General features: G+C 38.0%; 4 protein-coding genes across 6 annotated transcripts; all 4 read left to right on the plus strand.

Annotated features, from left to right (window-relative positions):
- The first annotated feature begins 79 nt into the window (after positions 1-79).
- Positions 80-1,802, plus strand: LOC111489726 (ras-related protein Rab2BV-like). Of its 2 annotated transcripts, XM_023138067.1 has the most exons (3): positions 80-279; positions 463-663; positions 1,116-1,802. In XM_023138067.1, the coding sequence occupies exons 2-3, from the start codon at positions 499-501 to the stop codon at positions 1,599-1,601; spliced, it is 651 nt and encodes a 216-aa protein (XP_022993835.1). In that variant the 5' UTR covers positions 80-279; positions 463-498; the 3' UTR covers positions 1,602-1,802. The 2 variants fall into 2 exon arrangements, with proteins under 2 accessions (XP_022993835.1, XP_022993834.1); XM_023138066.1 differs by having other exon boundaries at positions 80-663.
- Positions 1,803-2,010: 208 nt separating this feature from the next.
- On the plus strand, positions 2,011-5,216 carry LOC111489664 (serine/threonine-protein phosphatase PP1 isozyme 4). The gene is made up of 4 exons (XM_023137985.1): positions 2,011-2,388; positions 3,269-3,828; positions 3,930-4,157; positions 4,821-5,216. The coding sequence occupies exons 1-3, from the start codon at positions 2,187-2,189 to the stop codon at positions 4,119-4,121; spliced, it is 954 nt and encodes a 317-aa protein (XP_022993753.1). The 5' UTR covers positions 2,011-2,186; the 3' UTR covers positions 4,122-4,157; positions 4,821-5,216.
- A 791-nt stretch (positions 5,217-6,007) lies between these two features.
- On the plus strand, positions 6,008-9,018 carry LOC111489667 (GRF1-interacting factor 3-like). 2 transcript variants are annotated; one of them, XM_023137988.1, is made up of 5 exons: positions 6,008-6,286; positions 6,671-6,778; positions 7,551-7,627; positions 8,084-8,168; positions 8,251-8,664. In XM_023137988.1, exons 2-5 carry the CDS (start codon positions 6,701-6,703, stop codon positions 8,662-8,664), a joined length of 654 nt encoding a protein of 217 aa, XP_022993756.1. In that variant the 5' UTR covers positions 6,008-6,286; positions 6,671-6,700. The 2 variants fall into 2 exon arrangements, with proteins under 2 accessions (XP_022993756.1, XP_022993755.1); XM_023137987.1 differs by having other exon boundaries at positions 6,009-6,286; positions 6,665-6,778; positions 8,251-9,018.
- An 845-nt stretch (positions 9,019-9,863) lies between these two features.
- LOC111489662 (protein NEDD1-like) lies at positions 9,864-15,577 on the plus strand. The gene is made up of 10 exons (XM_023137983.1): positions 9,864-10,344; positions 10,670-10,782; positions 10,987-11,247; positions 11,348-11,452; positions 12,067-12,132; positions 12,278-12,499; positions 12,857-13,405; positions 14,073-14,702; positions 14,881-15,057; positions 15,152-15,577. Exons 1-10 carry the CDS (start codon positions 10,179-10,181, stop codon positions 15,263-15,265), a joined length of 2,403 nt encoding a protein of 800 aa, XP_022993751.1. The 5' UTR covers positions 9,864-10,178; the 3' UTR covers positions 15,266-15,577.
- Positions 15,578-16,053: the final 476 nt, after the last annotated feature.

The following is a 16,053-nucleotide window of genomic DNA, read 5'->3' on the forward strand; positions in this document are numbered from 1 at the left end:
TTAGTATTTTGTCCATTTTGAAGAACGTCATGTCGTTGGTATGAAGACCGATCATTTTAAATAGTGATTTTAAAGTGTTAGCCACAGGAAGGGCCGGGTTCAGTGCCTTTCCCTCCGTTAAGACGGTTTTGTTTTCATTGATTCAGTAAAATCCCTGGCTTTCTTTTTGGCCATTTTCCTTAAAACTCGCTAATAAAATTTGCAAGAAATTTCAAAAAATTCCTAATCCAATTACCACTCTCCCTTCCCTATCTATCTATTCACCATTTTTTCTTTATGGTTAGTTCTTCATTCCATTTTTATTTTTTGTTTTTCTTCTCTTCTATCGTCTTCAACCCTAACCATTTCTCCATCCCGTTTCTTTTCTCCACAATCAAACCAATTCTCCAAGGCGTTATGCTCAGAAAATGCGATTGCTAATGCGTTTATTTCTTCTGAATCGTTTGTTGTTGGATCTGGCAGGTGTTAGCCTCGGAGTTTGATTAGGAGTTTCATCAAATGGCTTACAAGGTGGATCACGAATACGATTATCTCTTCAAGATTGTGTTGATCGGTGATTCTGGCGTTGGAAAGTCCAATATCCTCTCCAGGTTTACGCGGAACGAGTTCTGTTTGGAATCCAAGTCAACAATCGGAGTTGAATTCGCTACGCGGACTTTGCAGGTTGGCCACGCTTCCGCCATTTTCTATTCCTTTTTTCCCACTCAAATCAAAGTCATATCCATGTTAGTATATTGACTGTATTGCCCTCCTCATAGATCAATCAATTACTTCCTATCCTTGATCCTTACTTAACTAACAACTCGAGAAGTTTGATTCCGACGGATTAGAATCTTAAATCACGAAATTCCGGTTCCATCCCGACGAACTCGAATAAATCAAAGAACGCTGTCATAATTGTATTAACAAGTTCGAATCTGAATGATGGATGTTGACGCACATTTTTGTTGCCTGGATTTAAACCTAGAGCGTTTACATTTGAATACAGAAATCAGGTGTAGGGTGGACCTGAACAATGGAGGAAGTCAAATGATTTGTTTTCATATTTTTTGAAATTGAAAAGAAATGGAGTATGTATTCACATTAGATGATTGTTTAGAGTTGGTTTGAAACAGGTAGAGGGGAAGACAGTGAAGGCCCAAATATGGGACACAGCAGGGCAAGAGAGATACCGAGCCATTACGAGTGCTTATTACAGAGGAGCAGTGGGTGCACTTTTGGTATATGACATTACCAAGAGACAAACCTTTGACAATGTCCAAAGATGGCTACGCGAACTGAGAGACCATGCTGATTCCAACATCGTGATCATGATGGCCGGAAACAAGGCCGATCTGAACCATCTCCGGGCAGTTTCGGCCGAAGATGCTCAGGTTTTGGCAGAGAAAGAAGGGCTGTCATTTCTCGAGACCTCAGCCTTGGAGGCCTTGAACGTCGAGAAGGCTTTCCAGACCATTTTGCTCGATATTTACCACATCATTAGCAAAAAAGCTTTGGCCGCTCAGGAGGCCGCTTCCACCCCCGGCATACCTCACGGCACCACCATCAACGTCGCTAATATCTCAGGCAACTACAACAAGAGAAGTTGTTGCTCTAATTGATCTTGTGACGACCATTTTGGGGGTAAAAAAAAAAAAAAAAAAAAATCAGTAAGAGTTTTTGTTGTATAAGGCAAGATGAATAGAGAGGTACCCTTTTCTTTTATAGATGGAAAAGTAACTCAGACTGCTTCTCTTCAGTTTCTATCTGAACTACTTCCGTTTGTTTCTGTGGAAAATGAGAGATTTTTGATCCAGGTTGTAGCTTCTATTATTATTATTATTATTATTATTATTATTATTTAGACGGCAGCTGTGTCCTGTGCCGCTCCACCACCACATCGGAGGTAGATATTATTTTAATAATAATAACATTGGACAAAAATAAAATATATTATTTTAATCTCTCGCTTTCCGAGAAAATACTTTTATTTATTTATTTATTTATTTGTTTGAGGAAATTATAGAAAGATAGAAATCGCAAAGAGGCGACCAAGAAAGAAAATAAAAAGAAGGAAAAATTAGAAAGGCGTTTCAAGTTCTTGCTGGTTTTGGGGTTCTTCGATTGCTAGGGTTTTTCTGCACCTTCTATTTTTTTTTTTTTTTTTCTTTTATTCAAGGAAGAGGATCCGAGAATCTTAAACCCTAATGGCCTCGCAAGGACAGGGAAGTATTGACCCCGCTGTACTGGACGACATAATTAGACGGCTCACCGAAGTCCGATCGTCTCGTCCGGGCAAGCAAGTTCAGCTGTCTGAGAATGAGATCAAACAACTTTGTGTTGCTTCCAGAGAGATTTTTATCCAGCAGCCCAATTTGCTCGAGCTTGAAGCCCCTATCAAAATTTGCGGTGAGCTTTTTTGTTGCTTAGCTACAAAAAATTCCTCTCTTCTTCTTCCTTCGTTTAATTGACAATCGTAATAGGTAGAAAAATTGTATCTTTGAGATGTTTTAGCTGTTCTTTATTTCCTTAGGTAAAATTTCTGTTCTTCGTTGTCTTGGTTCAGTTTTGTTATTATTGTTTTTAGAGCTGGGGAGCTTGCTATTTGTTTGTTAACTCTGTTTCGAAGCTTGTGCCGGTTTTAGTTTTTAGATATATGTGAAATGAAAACTTCTCTCTCAATCCCAGTTTTAGAAGGAGAACATGAAATTTTTGTTAATTATGTTCTGATGGAATTTTGTGGAATGGCTTAACTTACCAAATTTAGGACAGTCCGTTGGAAAATATATATATTATGCTTTCTTTCTTAGTCTTCGCGTTCTCCTTATCAAATCTTCTTTGATTTTATTTGTTCTTGTTGTAATGTTCTCTCAATTAGCCTGAAGAATTCTTGCCACTTCCACTATTGGGGCTGCAGTCAGACCTTGTGTCTTCTATGTAACAATCTACTCCTTGATGTTTTTAACTGCTGAAAAATATACTAGAACTGGTGTTTTGAAATGGCAAACTACCAGTCCCTTTAAAACCTAAATTCAATTGCAGTTACAGTGTTTACTTGCTTGTAATTCCTGTACCGTCTAATTTGAAAATGGTATTTTCCACCTCCCTTTTTGTCTCTATAAGAGAGTATTCGAAGTATTTAACAGAAGATGGTGTTTGATATGATTTCAATACAAGTTCGGCACTCGACTATAGAGCTCCTTGAGATATGAGTATATATATTAGCTTCGTCTTTCTTGATTGTTATGGTGTTAGGTCTTCTAATCTTGTGTACTGTTCCAATTTTCAGGTGACATTCATGGGCAGTACAGTGATTTACTAAGGCTTTTTGAGTATGGAGGTTTTCCTCCTAGTGCCAATTATCTGTTTTTAGGAGACTATGTGGACCGAGGCAAGCAAAGCTTAGAAACAATATGTCTCTTGCTTGCCTATAAGATCAAATTCCCTGAGAACTTTTTCCTTTTAAGAGGAAATCATGAATGTGCTTCAATTAATAGGATATATGGGTTTTATGATGAATGTAAGCGACGGTTTAATGTGAGACTCTGGAAGGCGTTTACTGATTGTTTTAACTGTCTTCCCGTGGCTGCTCTTATTGATGACAAAATTTTGTGCATGCATGGTGGTCTCTCCCCCGATCTTACAAATTTGGATCAAATAAGAAGCTTAGGCAGGCCAACACCTATCCCAGACACTGGTTTGTTATGTGATTTGCTTTGGTCAGATCCTTGTAGAGATGTCAAAGGATGGGGGATGAATGATAGAGGAGTCTCTTACACCTTTGGTCCTGATAAGGTGGAAGAATTTTTATCCAAGCACGATCTGGATCTCGTATGTCGTGCTCATCAGGTGGTTGCTGCTTCTTCTTCCCCTCCCCTTTTTCTTGTCATAGTTTATTCTTGTGACTCATTGCTAATTGGTTCTCATTCTGGTGCAATTTTTTTATTTAGGTTGTGGAGGATGGTTATGAATTTTTTGCCGACAGGCAACTTGTCACAATATTCTCAGCCCCCAACTATTGCGGTGAATTTGATAATGCTGGTGCAATGATGAGTGTTGATGAAAACTTGATGTGCTCTTTCCAGATTCTAAAGCCTGCAGAGAAAAAAGCTAATAAGTTCATGATGACTACAAAAATGTGATGGTTGTAGGTTAATTATTATTAGTCGTCAACCAAGGTCAGCTGATATATTTCACTTTTCTCCTCATAAATGCATTGTTGTGTGCTTTTTCCAAATTGGTTTATAACGTTCTATCTCAGCGATTTCTCACTTCTATTAAAATAACTTTTCTAATTTCTGTTTAATGATCTCATGAATTCCAACAACATATTATAATGTACACCGCTTTTGTCTGGTAAGCAAAGTGAATTTTGGATTAAACTGGTATGTTGCAAGTAGAAATGATTTTTTTCCAGTAATGTTTAATACAGAAATGTGGGAAAGCCTGTTAAATTCTAGCCTCCTGTTGCTTCACCTGCAACTAGCAATTCCCTTGAGCACTGTCCTCCATTTTCTGCCCACCATTTTTTTGCTCTGAATAGAGGAGTGTCTGTTTTACATAGTGTGGGTGAGAGAGAGAGGGAGAATTTTGAACTTTCTTTATCGGTCACGGGAAGTGAGAATTTCTGTCATGCTACTTCCCTTCAGTATTTCTATGACGGATTACAAGTTTAAGAGGTTGATGAAACTTGTTTGTGCCTTGAAGACGAGTGAGTTTGGCCTTGCTGATTATGTATTCGTCCGCGTTTTTTGGATTTGGTAAATGGAAACATGAATTGCTCATGATGTGTTAGCTGTTCCTCTGCAATCTGAATTTGATTTAAAGATTAATTGATGCAGGCATTTGACTCATTTTCTCTGGATAAAGTAATTGTAGAAGATTGGAAAGCCTCAACACACTATTGTATCAGTGAAGTGAAGAAGAATGGTGCTGCGTTTTCTTCTCTCTCTTTTTTCTTTTTTTATTTTGATGGTGAAGGGGAGTGCGGGGGGAGGTACTCAAAATGGAAAATGAGGAAGAATACTGCACAAAAATGAGTCGATTGGCCCAAAAAAACAGGCAGAAACTTCTATATTTTCACTGTTGTACTTAATTTGCAGCACGTTTGTAGTGTATAATCGGTTTGACAACACATACATCGACTTCTTCCCACTTTGGGCAACAGATTGGTTCAATCATCTCCTCAAGATTCCAACTTCGCCCAGTTTCCTACTGGAATCAGCGTTGTTCATGAATTTTCTTCATGTCTCTTCCCTTTTTTCTGGAATTATATGGTCCCAAATCTATGATATTGATATATGGGACTGTCTTTTTGGGTTTTCTGGTAACACCCAACTTGATTTTCTATGCAGAAAGGGATGTGGTTTGTCTGTCATGGTTATAGGTGATGCTGCTGCCAAATTCAATTATTGGCCTCTCTTTCTGCTGTCTGCTTGGCTTTTGATGATCCACTCAGTATGCTGAGATTGATGAAGAAGATGAAACGTGGATCACTATACTTTTGATCATTGATCGATACTAAGAACATATATCAAAAAGTTATGGCTTTAGTTGAAAGTTCGAGCTATTTGATAAAGAATGGCTAGTTCTACCTCAGAATAAATACGCCTGAGATTTTATTCCTATACAATTATAATAAAAATACACAGGTTTTATTTTTTTTATAAAAAGGGAATTAATTGGGCCCGGCCTAACCAAAACAGTGCGAGGAAATCAAATCTAGTCGTCGGTCGAGTTTGGTGAAACAAGAAACGACAAAAGGGAAAGGCAGAACACGTTTTTTTTTAATTTTTTATTTATTAAATTTATAATTTAACGTTCTTGTCTTGTCTGTCCTGACTTTTTCTCCCATTTCAAGGATATTATATTGTAAAAATATTTTTGGATGAAACAATTAGATTTAAATCACTTAATTACGATATGATATTGGTTCTTTTATATAGTTTTTCCATATAATTGTTTATATATTAAAATGCATTATATTTTTTTATACGCATTTTAAAATGGTTTTTAACCATCACCACTTCCTTTCTTTCTAAACCCTATTTCACGTTCAGCCACCCCCTTCCTCCCATTATCAGCCCCGTACCCCGCCCCCAACACCATCTCTGCAGCTGCCGCCCTCAGCTCCCGCAGTCTCAGCCTTCCCACGAAATCGAAGCCGCCCATCCCTTTCATACTCTCTCAACTAGGAACGATCAGAGTTGTCTTACTTCGTTTTTTTTTTTCGTCGGAAACAGTGGTTCAGCCTCTAACCCGCGCCGTTGGTGAGATCGCGCCGCCGCTGCTCATTCAGATCCTCAAGGTTTTATTTTGTTTTGTTGGGTTATGTTAGTCTGTTCTCTTTACTCACGGAAGAGGAAATGAATAACTTTTTTTTTTTTTTTTTGTTGATTTCTTCTTCGACCAGTGTTCAACTAGTCTAAATGAAAACATATAACTAAGAGGAAAAACAATATTGAATCAATAAATAAAAAAGGAACAAAACATATCATTCTTGTCACAAAATAGAAAACTGATGAGTTTTGAGTTTGAGTTTGATTGAATTATCCATGCTTATGAACTAACATAGGGGCAGAATTAGAAACATGTTTCGATTTATTCAGAAGCCTATATTAACGTAATAGGTTCTTTTTCTTCTTGCTTTTGAATCTCTTCTGACTTGGGAATTCTCTTTTCTAAGAGGTAGGGCTAAGGTTTATACTTAGGAAAGCCAAAGATGCAGCAACCGCCGCAAATGATGCCCATGATGCCTTCATTCCCCCCCACCAATATCACCACCGAACAGATTCAAAAGGTCGCATTTTCTCTTTCTTCTTTCTTCCTACTCAAATGCCCATTTTTGCGCATATGGTATTGTAGTGATTGCTCCCTTCGATGGTGTGTTTGATTTTATGGAACTTTGTTTATGGCCCTCGTTGTGATAGTGAAAGACAAATGCTTTTGTTCTTTGATAAGTTAATAGCTTCAACTTGATTGTCTCCTTTAATTACCAGAGGTTTGCAGATAGAAAGAACCTAATAACGCAGGCTTTGTAATGTAATGGAGATCATTATTTATTAATTTTAAACTCTTTCCAATGACTTCCTGAATCAAAGGAAGGAAACGTACGTTGGTTCTCTCGTTATTCTTTTTTACAAGCTTGTATCTTCATCTCTTGTTAGTTAGGGGTCAGGCCACTAGGTTACTATTCTTGGTTACTTGAAATGTTCCATAATGAATTGATTTGTTTAATTAAGAATTAGAAATGACAAGTAAAATTCTGTTGGAAACATGGTTCCGGCCTGGAGATTATGTTTAGTTGTAGTACTGGACTGCTAGTTACAAATTTGATATTGAGCTGGGAGATCCTGTGCTTTGTGATTCAAGAGCTTTTCTTGACATTTGCTTTCCTCTGTTGTATAAGGTTTGAACTCTGTTTTCTTTCTTGGATCTCTGGATATTTGAAGTCATGGTGTTTATCAAAATGAACTAATATGAATTTAGATTTAATTTAGTATTGCATAATTGCTTCTTGTTAAGACGTTTGAGATAAAGTTATAAATAATAATAGTTTCTACCACGTGCAGTATCTTGATGAAAACAAAAAGTTGATATTGGCCATACTGGACAACCAAAATCTGGGGAAACTAGCTGAATGTGCTCAGTAAGTTACCCCTATCTCCGAACATTGTTGTGTGTGGCGTTGATTCTTGAAATGATTCATCACAAATTTGGTGCATTGATTTTATGTAATTTCCTGTGGTTCATCGCAAAGTAAGGTTGATGTATCTTGGAGCTTAGAAGCTGGAGGTGTCTATGGGTGCAGGTTTTCTTTTTATATGCGCCTGTAAATCTTGCTACTAAGTCTGCGTTTTATAGTTAGGGATCCAGATCTAATATGCATTTCTGATCTTAAAATCAGGTAGGCACTAAATAATTGATACAAGGTTGTATTTCTATGCACTTGTGTGATTTTATGGACTGCTCATGTGTTTCACCTCCTAAAACTATTTGACATATGTGGCTTTTTTCCCAATAGGATGTATGTTACTTGAGTTTTATTCCATCCCTTATAGTGTGCATAAGTTTGTAATCGACTTAATGCGATTCATTTGATTAGGTACCAAGCTCAACTTCAGAAGAATTTGATGTATTTAGCTGCAATTGCTGATGCCCAGCCACAGGCACCCGCTATGCCTCCACAGGTTGGTTATTAACTAGGCCTCTGTTTCTGCTAATTTCATGACGTGTTATAGTCTTTCTACTTACCTATGTTATAATGGTCAGATGGCCCCACATCCTGCCATGCAGCAGGGGGGTTATTATATGCAGCACCCTCAGGCAGCTATGATGGCACAGCAATCAGGACTTTTCCCTCCAAAAGTCCCATTGCAGTTTGGAAACCCCCATCAGTTACAAGATCAGCAGCAGCAACTACACCAACAACACCAGCAAGCAATGCAAGGGCAAATGGGACTAAGACCTATTGGTGGAGCTAACAATGGCATGCATCACCCACATCATACTGAGGCTACCCTTGGAGGTGCCAGTGCTGGCGGCCCTGCTCGAAGTTCAGGGCAAACCGATGGTCGTGGAGGTGGCAAGCAGGACTCCGCTGATGTGGGAGGTACAGGTGCTGATGCTCAGGGGAACTCAGCTGGTGGTCGGGGCGGTGGTGGTGATGGGGAGGAAGCTAAGTAATGCAGCCTTGTGGCTGCTTCCACATCCACGTGTGGCTGTTTATAGTAGGTGCTTCGTACGATAGAACTTCCATGCTTTTGGTGATATTAGTAGATGGAGTAAAGAACCCAAAGTTGTTGATTGTTTTAGTTTAAGCAGAATATCTAGGTACGTTGTGTATGTGTTGTAAGAGTCTTGATATGCATTTACATTCCATGCTTGGCAATAGAAGGGAGACGAGGTAAGAGGTAGACTGGTCTGGACCAGTACTTTCACTTTTATCTCATTTTGTAAACAACTTGCGAAAGATCAGTAGGATTAGTTATAATATAATTCTACTGAAGGTTTTCAAGCAGTCGTTTCTGAAGGTTTTCCTACAATGTTGCATCTGTATTATGAAAACTGTTTACATAAACCCCACCAAAAGCCTAACTTAGCAGTCTGCACCTGCTCTAACCCCAAGCTTTCATCTTCATTTCATAAATCTTACAGGTTGCAGATCCAGCTATGGCAGAGAACCTTTCATGATAGAAAAAATGGAATACCTTTGATCAAGCCTGCTAAACAGTTCAACATCAATGCCTCTGCTTCGTTAGTTTCAGACAAACTCTTCCTGACTAATTCTCAAGTGGCATAGGGGGAAGTAGAACAGACTTCAATTCATACCCAAGTAAAGAACCGTTACAAATAACATGAATTGAACTGTTTCAATTCATACAACATGATACTCAAAGCCCACCACAACCAACGTCGAACTCTTATATTATTTGTAATGACCTAAGTCATCCACTAGCACATACTGTAATTGATGTGGGACTTCATAATTCACTCCTTTAGGGACCTAGCGTCCTCATTGGCACACCACCCAAACTATTTGTTACACCTTAAGTCCCTGACTTCGATACCATTTTTGTAACAACTTTAAGTCCCTGGGTTTGATACCATTTGTCGATATTAGACTCTGATACTATTTGTAACACTTTAAGTCTTCTAAAACCTCTAATAGATTTTATCCACTTTGGTTACAAATTTAAAATGTGCATGTTACGAAGAGGTTTCTAGACCCTTATAAGAATTGTTTTCGGTTCCCTTCTCGTGTAACCTTGTAATTAATAAGACATGAATTACATGTCTAAGTAGGAAAAAAAAAATATAATAATAAAAAAAAAAAAAAAAGTTTTGTATTAGAATGGCGCCATTTAATACTCGACCATTTAAATTTGCATCCCTCTCTCTCTCTCTTCCCGGCGTCTCCTGGTAGGGTTTCTCCTTCGCGAGAAGGGCAAAAAGAGGGGAAAACAATAATAAAAAAGGAATGGGAAAAAGGGTTTCAGTCCAGTGAAAAAGGAAAACAACCATGTGAGAATCCTCTTCCATTTCGCTTTTCCGTTCTTCTTCATATTGTCTATCCCCTTCCCTCCCGAGAATAGTAATTTCCGACTTCTTCTATATTCTTGGTAATTTTTTTGGGTAATCGAGGGGTTGGTGGCTCCTCTGCATTCTGTTCCAAAAGCTTCGTTTTGCAGAGACGAGTCATGAATTCGGGGGATCCATCAATGGCATTACTGGCTGCAAGTGCTGGAGATACTGTTAAACTTTTTGATGTCTCTGTTCATTCCAACGATCTGGGCGATCCGTGCACTTTGAGCTACACTCCTTCGCCGGGTTATCAAGTCAATTCAGTGAAGTGGAATCATACCAGTGAGTCGTTTAGATTCCTCCTCTCCCACTCGAATCACCCCGTATTGGATTTCTGTCTTTAGAGATTCTTGGTGCGAGGACTTGGTCTAATTTCCAACATTTCCTGTATCCCAATCACTTTTCTTGAGTTATGCAGTTGCGTTTTTATAGAAATGGAAGTTTTGTTTTTTGTTTTCGTATGAATTGAAGTTTTTAGGACCTCGGTGAGTTGTGGACCGTTGCTTTTGTTAGCATTTTAGATTTTGATTTTTATATATTTTAATATTTTAGCATCGAGATGGAGGTTCTGTTTTCTCTCGATTCAACTGGGTTTTAATTTTTGTAGATTTGGTTGTGGCCAGTGCCGGAGACGATAAAAAGATCTCCTTGTGGCGTAAGAATGGTCAGAGCATGGGGACCATTCCAATTACTGGTAATGATAGTGGAGATAACATAGAGGTCAGTTGCTTGTTCAATTCAGTAATACCTTATTTCGCTTCCTTTCTTTTTTATTTGGATATTTGGAGCTCAAGGAAAAGGGTTTAATAATTTGTTTCTGAACATAACACCCGTTAATGCTGTACAAATTTGTTTTACTTTCCAATGATGTATGGCGAGTGATGTTTAATTATTTACTTTCTGCATGGATAAACTTTTCTTCAGGAATCTATATTTTCTATAAGTTTCAGCAGCAAGGTATCCAGGTACATGTGTACTGGAGGGAGCGGTCATGTTGTTAGAATATGGGATTTGCAGAGAAAACGATGTATAAAATGGTTGAGAGGACACACCAATACTATAACAGGTGCTATGTACAATTGCAAAGATGAGCACCTTGCTTCAATCAGTCTTAGTGGGGATCTTATACTTCACAATCTTGCATCTGGTGCAAGGGCTACTGAACTTAAAGACCCTAATGAACAGGTTGTCGAAGTTATTGCATCCTGGTTAATATTTAAGATTTATAGAGTTTGATGATCTGATTTTCCATTTAATTGTTTTTTCTGATGGCTCTTAAGACCAGGTATTGAGGGTGCTTGACTATTCTCGTATTAGCAGACACCTTTTGGTGACTGCAGGTGATGATGGAACTGTACTTCTATGGGATACAACTGGACGCAACCCTAAGGTTTGGCTCGACTATCTTGTTGTAGCAATAGCATGGCCTGTTACTTACCCTTAAAGTGTAAACAAATTGATGTGGAGGACATTTCATGTTTTAAGACATTTGAACTACCTTAGTTTCCGTTGTAAGCCTTCAATTGTGATGGATATATTCCATTTGATCTATGGTTTCTATTGCTATCAGTTGGGAATTTTTTCCTGGAGATCTTTAAACCTACCTGTTCAACTCCTGAATAGATCAGGGGGACAAAAATGAAATTTCCATTGCCTTGATTTAATTTTTTTTGGGTGTGGCAATTACCAGATTGTGGCCGACGTTTGTTAATGGATAACTACTCAGAATTTTGAAATCTTCCATTCAGTACTTGGAAGTATGAATGACCTTTTAAAACCATTTACTTGCCTTCTGGTACTAAATAGAAATTGTGTTTAAATGTTCCAACCATAATCCATGGCCTTAATTTAATGTGGCCCGCCTCACTTTATTTCACTATTTTCCATTGTTGACATGTTATGATACGGACTTAATATTTCATTCTGTTCTTTATGTTTCACAGTAGCCTTTATTTCACAAGTTATGTTGGAATAATGGAGTTGCATATTTCTGCTTTTGTTTAGGTTTCTTGGCAGAAACAACATTCTGCACCAACTGCTGGTATTGGCTTCTCACCATCTAATGATAAGGTCTCATTCATATTCATGATTGATCAGTGATACCTTGCTCAAGTATATTTTAGGATTTTATTGATAAGTGGAAGCAAAAAACTTCTTAGGATTAGAGGTTTGTCCATACAAGTAAAATCATTCAAATTATTTCTTCTTATTACAGACTCTTGCTAGTGTTGGAATGGATAAGAAGTTGTACACTTACGACTCAGGATCAAGGAGACCATCTTCTTTCATTGCTTATGAGGCACCCTTCTCATCAATGGCTTTCAGAGATGATGGTTTGATACTTGCTGCTGGAACAAGCAATGGACGTGTGGTTTTCTATGATGTCCGTGGGAAACCAGAGCCTTACATTGTTCTTCGTGCTTTTAGTAGTTCAGAGGTATTCCTTCAGTGTTTTACAGAATTCTTGTCTTCTCCCAAAGTTGGTGCCTCTCTGCTGGATTTTTCTTTACTCATGCTACATTGCGGGCTGTAGGTTCATGAATCTTAAATTTTGTTCATCAATTTCAAATTATTATTATTATTTTTATTCCATCGTTGGATCTTTTTTTTCTTTCTTTTTATCTGTGCAACACGTATGATGTTAGGAGAAATTGGAAATAGCCTTTGAAATGATTTTCGTTTGTTCGTTAGCTTATTAAGTTCAAACCACTCTAGCCCAATCTCATTATCACTATTATTTGTAAGCAGTATTGATTGCATGCTAGGTTTACTAATTATTTGCAGTACAATCCAGGCGGTTACAAGTTTATCATGGCAGAGGTTAAAACCTGTAATTGTAAATGAAGGCAATTGCACTGCTGAGGTTGCTCTTTTGGGAGGTGCCATTGAAGACTCAATTCTCATGCCTGACCCACTTCCTTCTGTGACTACATCAACCATTCCTATGTCTACTACAATATCCAGTTCTCGAAATCCTGGCCGTTCAGGTCCAACTTTTGAAGCTTCACTGGCCGAAACTTCCAGCACATTCACAACGGCAGAGGAAACACCACATCGTAGCCATTTGTGGCCATTGGGAAGCTTAGCCAGATTACATGCTCCTCGCTCCAGTTACAACTTCAAGGATGATATGGAGGTTTTTTCTCCTCTTGTGGATGTTCAGCCAATCACACCGTCACTAGATAAGCTGTGGGATGATCAAAATGGACTGAAGAAGGACCATCCATTTGACAAGAAACCTCTATCTATGTTGTTTCCTTCATCAAATAGGAGGTTCTCTTCTACTGAGGATGGGGCAGGTGATCATCCAATATTTCATTGGAAATCTTCATCATCCAAACAGGTGTTGCTATTCTCTTAGCTGCATGTTGTTTTTCATATCTAAGAAAAGAAAGATCTTTCTATGCAAGATGCTCTTGTACTGTGCCATAATAAATGCCTTTTGTGCTTGGTCATACTCAGAATCCTAGATCACCTTTCAGCAATCTCTGTTGCTTTATAGCTCGGAGATATGGAGGCTAGACATTCATAGTGCTGATTGTTAATATACAACCTTAGGTTCTGGTATCATATTTACTCACGAAGTGGTAGAAATTATGTTATATAGATTTCTTGATCACACATTCATCTCTATGGTGGTAGACCAAATGCTCAAGACAGAATTAACAGAAGAGCTACATGTTATAATAAATTTAAACCAATTGATAATTGTTTCCTAAGAAGCAAGGATACTTTAGTTCGGGTAATGTGCCCTTGATCAACATGTATTAGCCACTCCAACCCTTTTTAACACGATATAATGTTGTGTTAAAAACTAGTTGTACAATGTGAATATGAAGATACTTGTTAGCCGCATATTGAGAAGTACGTGTTTATTCTTCACATATGAGGTTAATGATTTCAGGCTCTTTTGATTGAACAAATAAATTCTGGCGAGAGCTTTCTTTTGGGGTCAGTTGCACAGCATGAGAAATGGTGATTTTAATCACTAATACTTGATTTTTTGGCAGGATGATTCTCGGTCTTCTTCAGGACAGTTGGGCTCTTCTCCTACTTCTACCCTAAATTCTAAGAGTGAAGACTCATCTATTACTCCTCCAGAAGCTTGGGGTGGTGAGAAACTATCTGATAAATTTGCCCAACTGAGGCAGCCAATGACTTTACCGTCACGTTTTGGGATGTTGGCTTCAAGCTCAAGCTCAAGTAGTCAGACACCAAGTTCATTGATTTCTGGATTACAAGATCCGTCCTCATCAGTTAGCCAAAGCAGCATCACTTCCTTGACTAATTTGAATTTCAGCTACCCAAATTTGCGCACAAAGGATGCAACCTCGCAGGAGGTTTCACTGTCAATTCCTGAACACTTATCTACTACTGCTGCATCTTTGTCTCTTGGTACCAGAGGAACCATTGGACTGAGCAACCCAGATTCACCTTGGACCACAACTATGACCCTGCCTCGTAGATTTTCTACATATGCAGAGAGGTTAAGCACTACTTCATCTTTCAGTGACGGGCTTCCAGTGGGCTCACCGAAAACAAAGAAAATGGGTTCAGAGACTAGGGAAGAGGTTTTGAATAACTTATCTAAATTCGATACATTATCTGTCACGGAATCGGGGATTCTTCCAGCAATGAACGTATGAATACTCTTCCCAATTAAATGTTTTTATATGTTGTGTTTGACTTGGACTTCTTATTCTATGCACTAGTTCCAGTGCTTTTTAATCATTCATATTTTTTATGGGTGTTTCTTGCACGAAGTGTTGTCTACTTGAAATGGAAAATATTGGTCCCTGATGTTACTTTTTGTGGCAGGGTGGATCGTTGCAACCACAAAAGGCATTGCAGCCAGATGCTCAACAAGGAAATTCGTTTACACTTAAGCTTTTTCAACGGACTTTGGAAGAAACTCTCGACTCCTTTCAGAGATCCATACATGACGACATGAGGAACCTTCATATAGAGATTCTGAGACAATTTCATATGCAGGAGGTACTTTATTCATGTACCACCATACCAGACACAGGGTTTTTGCTTTTGATAATGTTTTGTCTCATTTATTTCATATCCCGAAATCTTTGCACAGATAGAAATGTCAAGTGTGACGAGTTCCATTTTGGAAAATCAAGCTGAGCTGATAAAAGAGGTGAAGTCTCTAAGGAAAGAAAACCAGCAGCTTCGAGATTTGCTTGGATCCTAGGAGTTTTACATGTTTACAGTTGGGATTCGTCTTTGTTTCAGCGTGCATTTGGCCATTTTGTTGCTCTCCGCGCAGGTGAATGTTTTTTTTTTTTTTTTTCTTCTTTTTGTTGCTTTTTTTTGAACGTGTACAGAAATATGATTTTCAGCTCAGCCAGAGGAATATTGTATCTCTTAGCCTTATATAATCACTAAGTGTATTCATTTAGCAGAGATAATAGATGCATTTCTGGGAGGTTTTTGGGTGCAGTTCCAAGTTTCCTTTTTAGCATCCTCGTCCAATCCACTCCACTGAAATATGAAAACTTGCTAATAGATGACTCATTTGAAGATTCTCATAGAGAGTATAATCATACCCTGAATATGTCATCTTAACTGCTGAGTTGTAGGCTTCTTTTGATATCATCTTGTTGAAGTTCACAGTTTTACTGACAATATTTGGACTTCCACTCTTGTTCGCAAGGATTTTTGGTTTGATTTCTCAATAACATTAGAACTTCATTTCAAAGTGGACCATGGATGTGGACTTGGTTAGTGTATGGAGTAGATTTGAACCTCCGTCTTGAAGAGAAAAAAATGCATGCCAATTGCTAAGCTAAGATCATAATGTCATGGATTTCTCATAGCTAACTTATAAATCATTTGCTCTAAAGATGGGCTCGCCCAAGGGAGGATGAAAACAGATCTTCAGCACTTGATATAAACGGTATATAAGCTTTCGACAAAAAAAAAAAAAAAAAAAAAAAAAAAAAAAAAAAAAAAAAAAAAAAAAAAAAAAAAAAAAAAAAA

This window comes from Cucurbita maxima, unplaced genomic scaffold (genome assembly GCF_002738345.1).
Source record: "Cucurbita maxima cultivar Rimu unplaced genomic scaffold, Cmax_1.0 Cma_Scf00014, whole genome shotgun sequence".
In the NCBI taxonomy this organism is placed as follows: Eukaryota; Viridiplantae; Streptophyta; class Magnoliopsida; order Cucurbitales; family Cucurbitaceae; genus Cucurbita; species Cucurbita maxima.

Bases quoted from the DNA above. Each gene is read 5' to 3' on its own strand.
- LOC111489664 (XM_023137985.1), top strand. From the start codon at position 2,187: ATGGCCTCGCAAGGACAGGGAAGTATTGACCCCGCTGTACTGGACGAC. The intron at 2,389-3,268 runs GTGAGCTTTTTT...TCCAATTTTCAG, and splicing joins AGCCCCTATCAAAATTTGCG to GTGACATTCATGGGCAGTAC. The intron at 3,829-3,929 runs GTGGTTGCTGCT...TTTTTTATTTAG, and splicing joins TCGTATGTCGTGCTCATCAG to GTTGTGGAGGATGGTTATGA.
- LOC111489726 (XM_023138066.1), top strand. From the start codon at position 499: ATGGCTTACAAGGTGGATCACGAATACGATTATCTCTTCAAGATTGTG. The intron at 664-1,115 runs GTTGGCCACGCT...GGTTTGAAACAG, and splicing joins TCGCTACGCGGACTTTGCAG to GTAGAGGGGAAGACAGTGAA.
- LOC111489667 (XM_023137988.1), top strand. From the start codon at position 6,701: ATGCAGCAACCGCCGCAAATGATGCCCATGATGCCTTCATTCCCCCCC. The intron at 6,779-7,550 runs GTCGCATTTTCT...TACCACGTGCAG, and splicing joins CCACCGAACAGATTCAAAAG to TATCTTGATGAAAACAAAAA. The intron at 8,169-8,250 runs GTTGGTTATTAA...TATAATGGTCAG, and splicing joins CACCCGCTATGCCTCCACAG to ATGGCCCCACATCCTGCCAT.
- LOC111489662 (XM_023137983.1), top strand. From the start codon at position 10,179: ATGAATTCGGGGGATCCATCAATGGCATTACTGGCTGCAAGTGCTGGA. The intron at 11,453-12,066 runs GTTTGGCTCGAC...GCTTTTGTTTAG, and splicing joins CAACTGGACGCAACCCTAAG to GTTTCTTGGCAGAAACAACA. The intron at 12,500-12,856 runs GTATTCCTTCAG...AGTACAATCCAG, and splicing joins GTGCTTTTAGTAGTTCAGAG to GCGGTTACAAGTTTATCATG.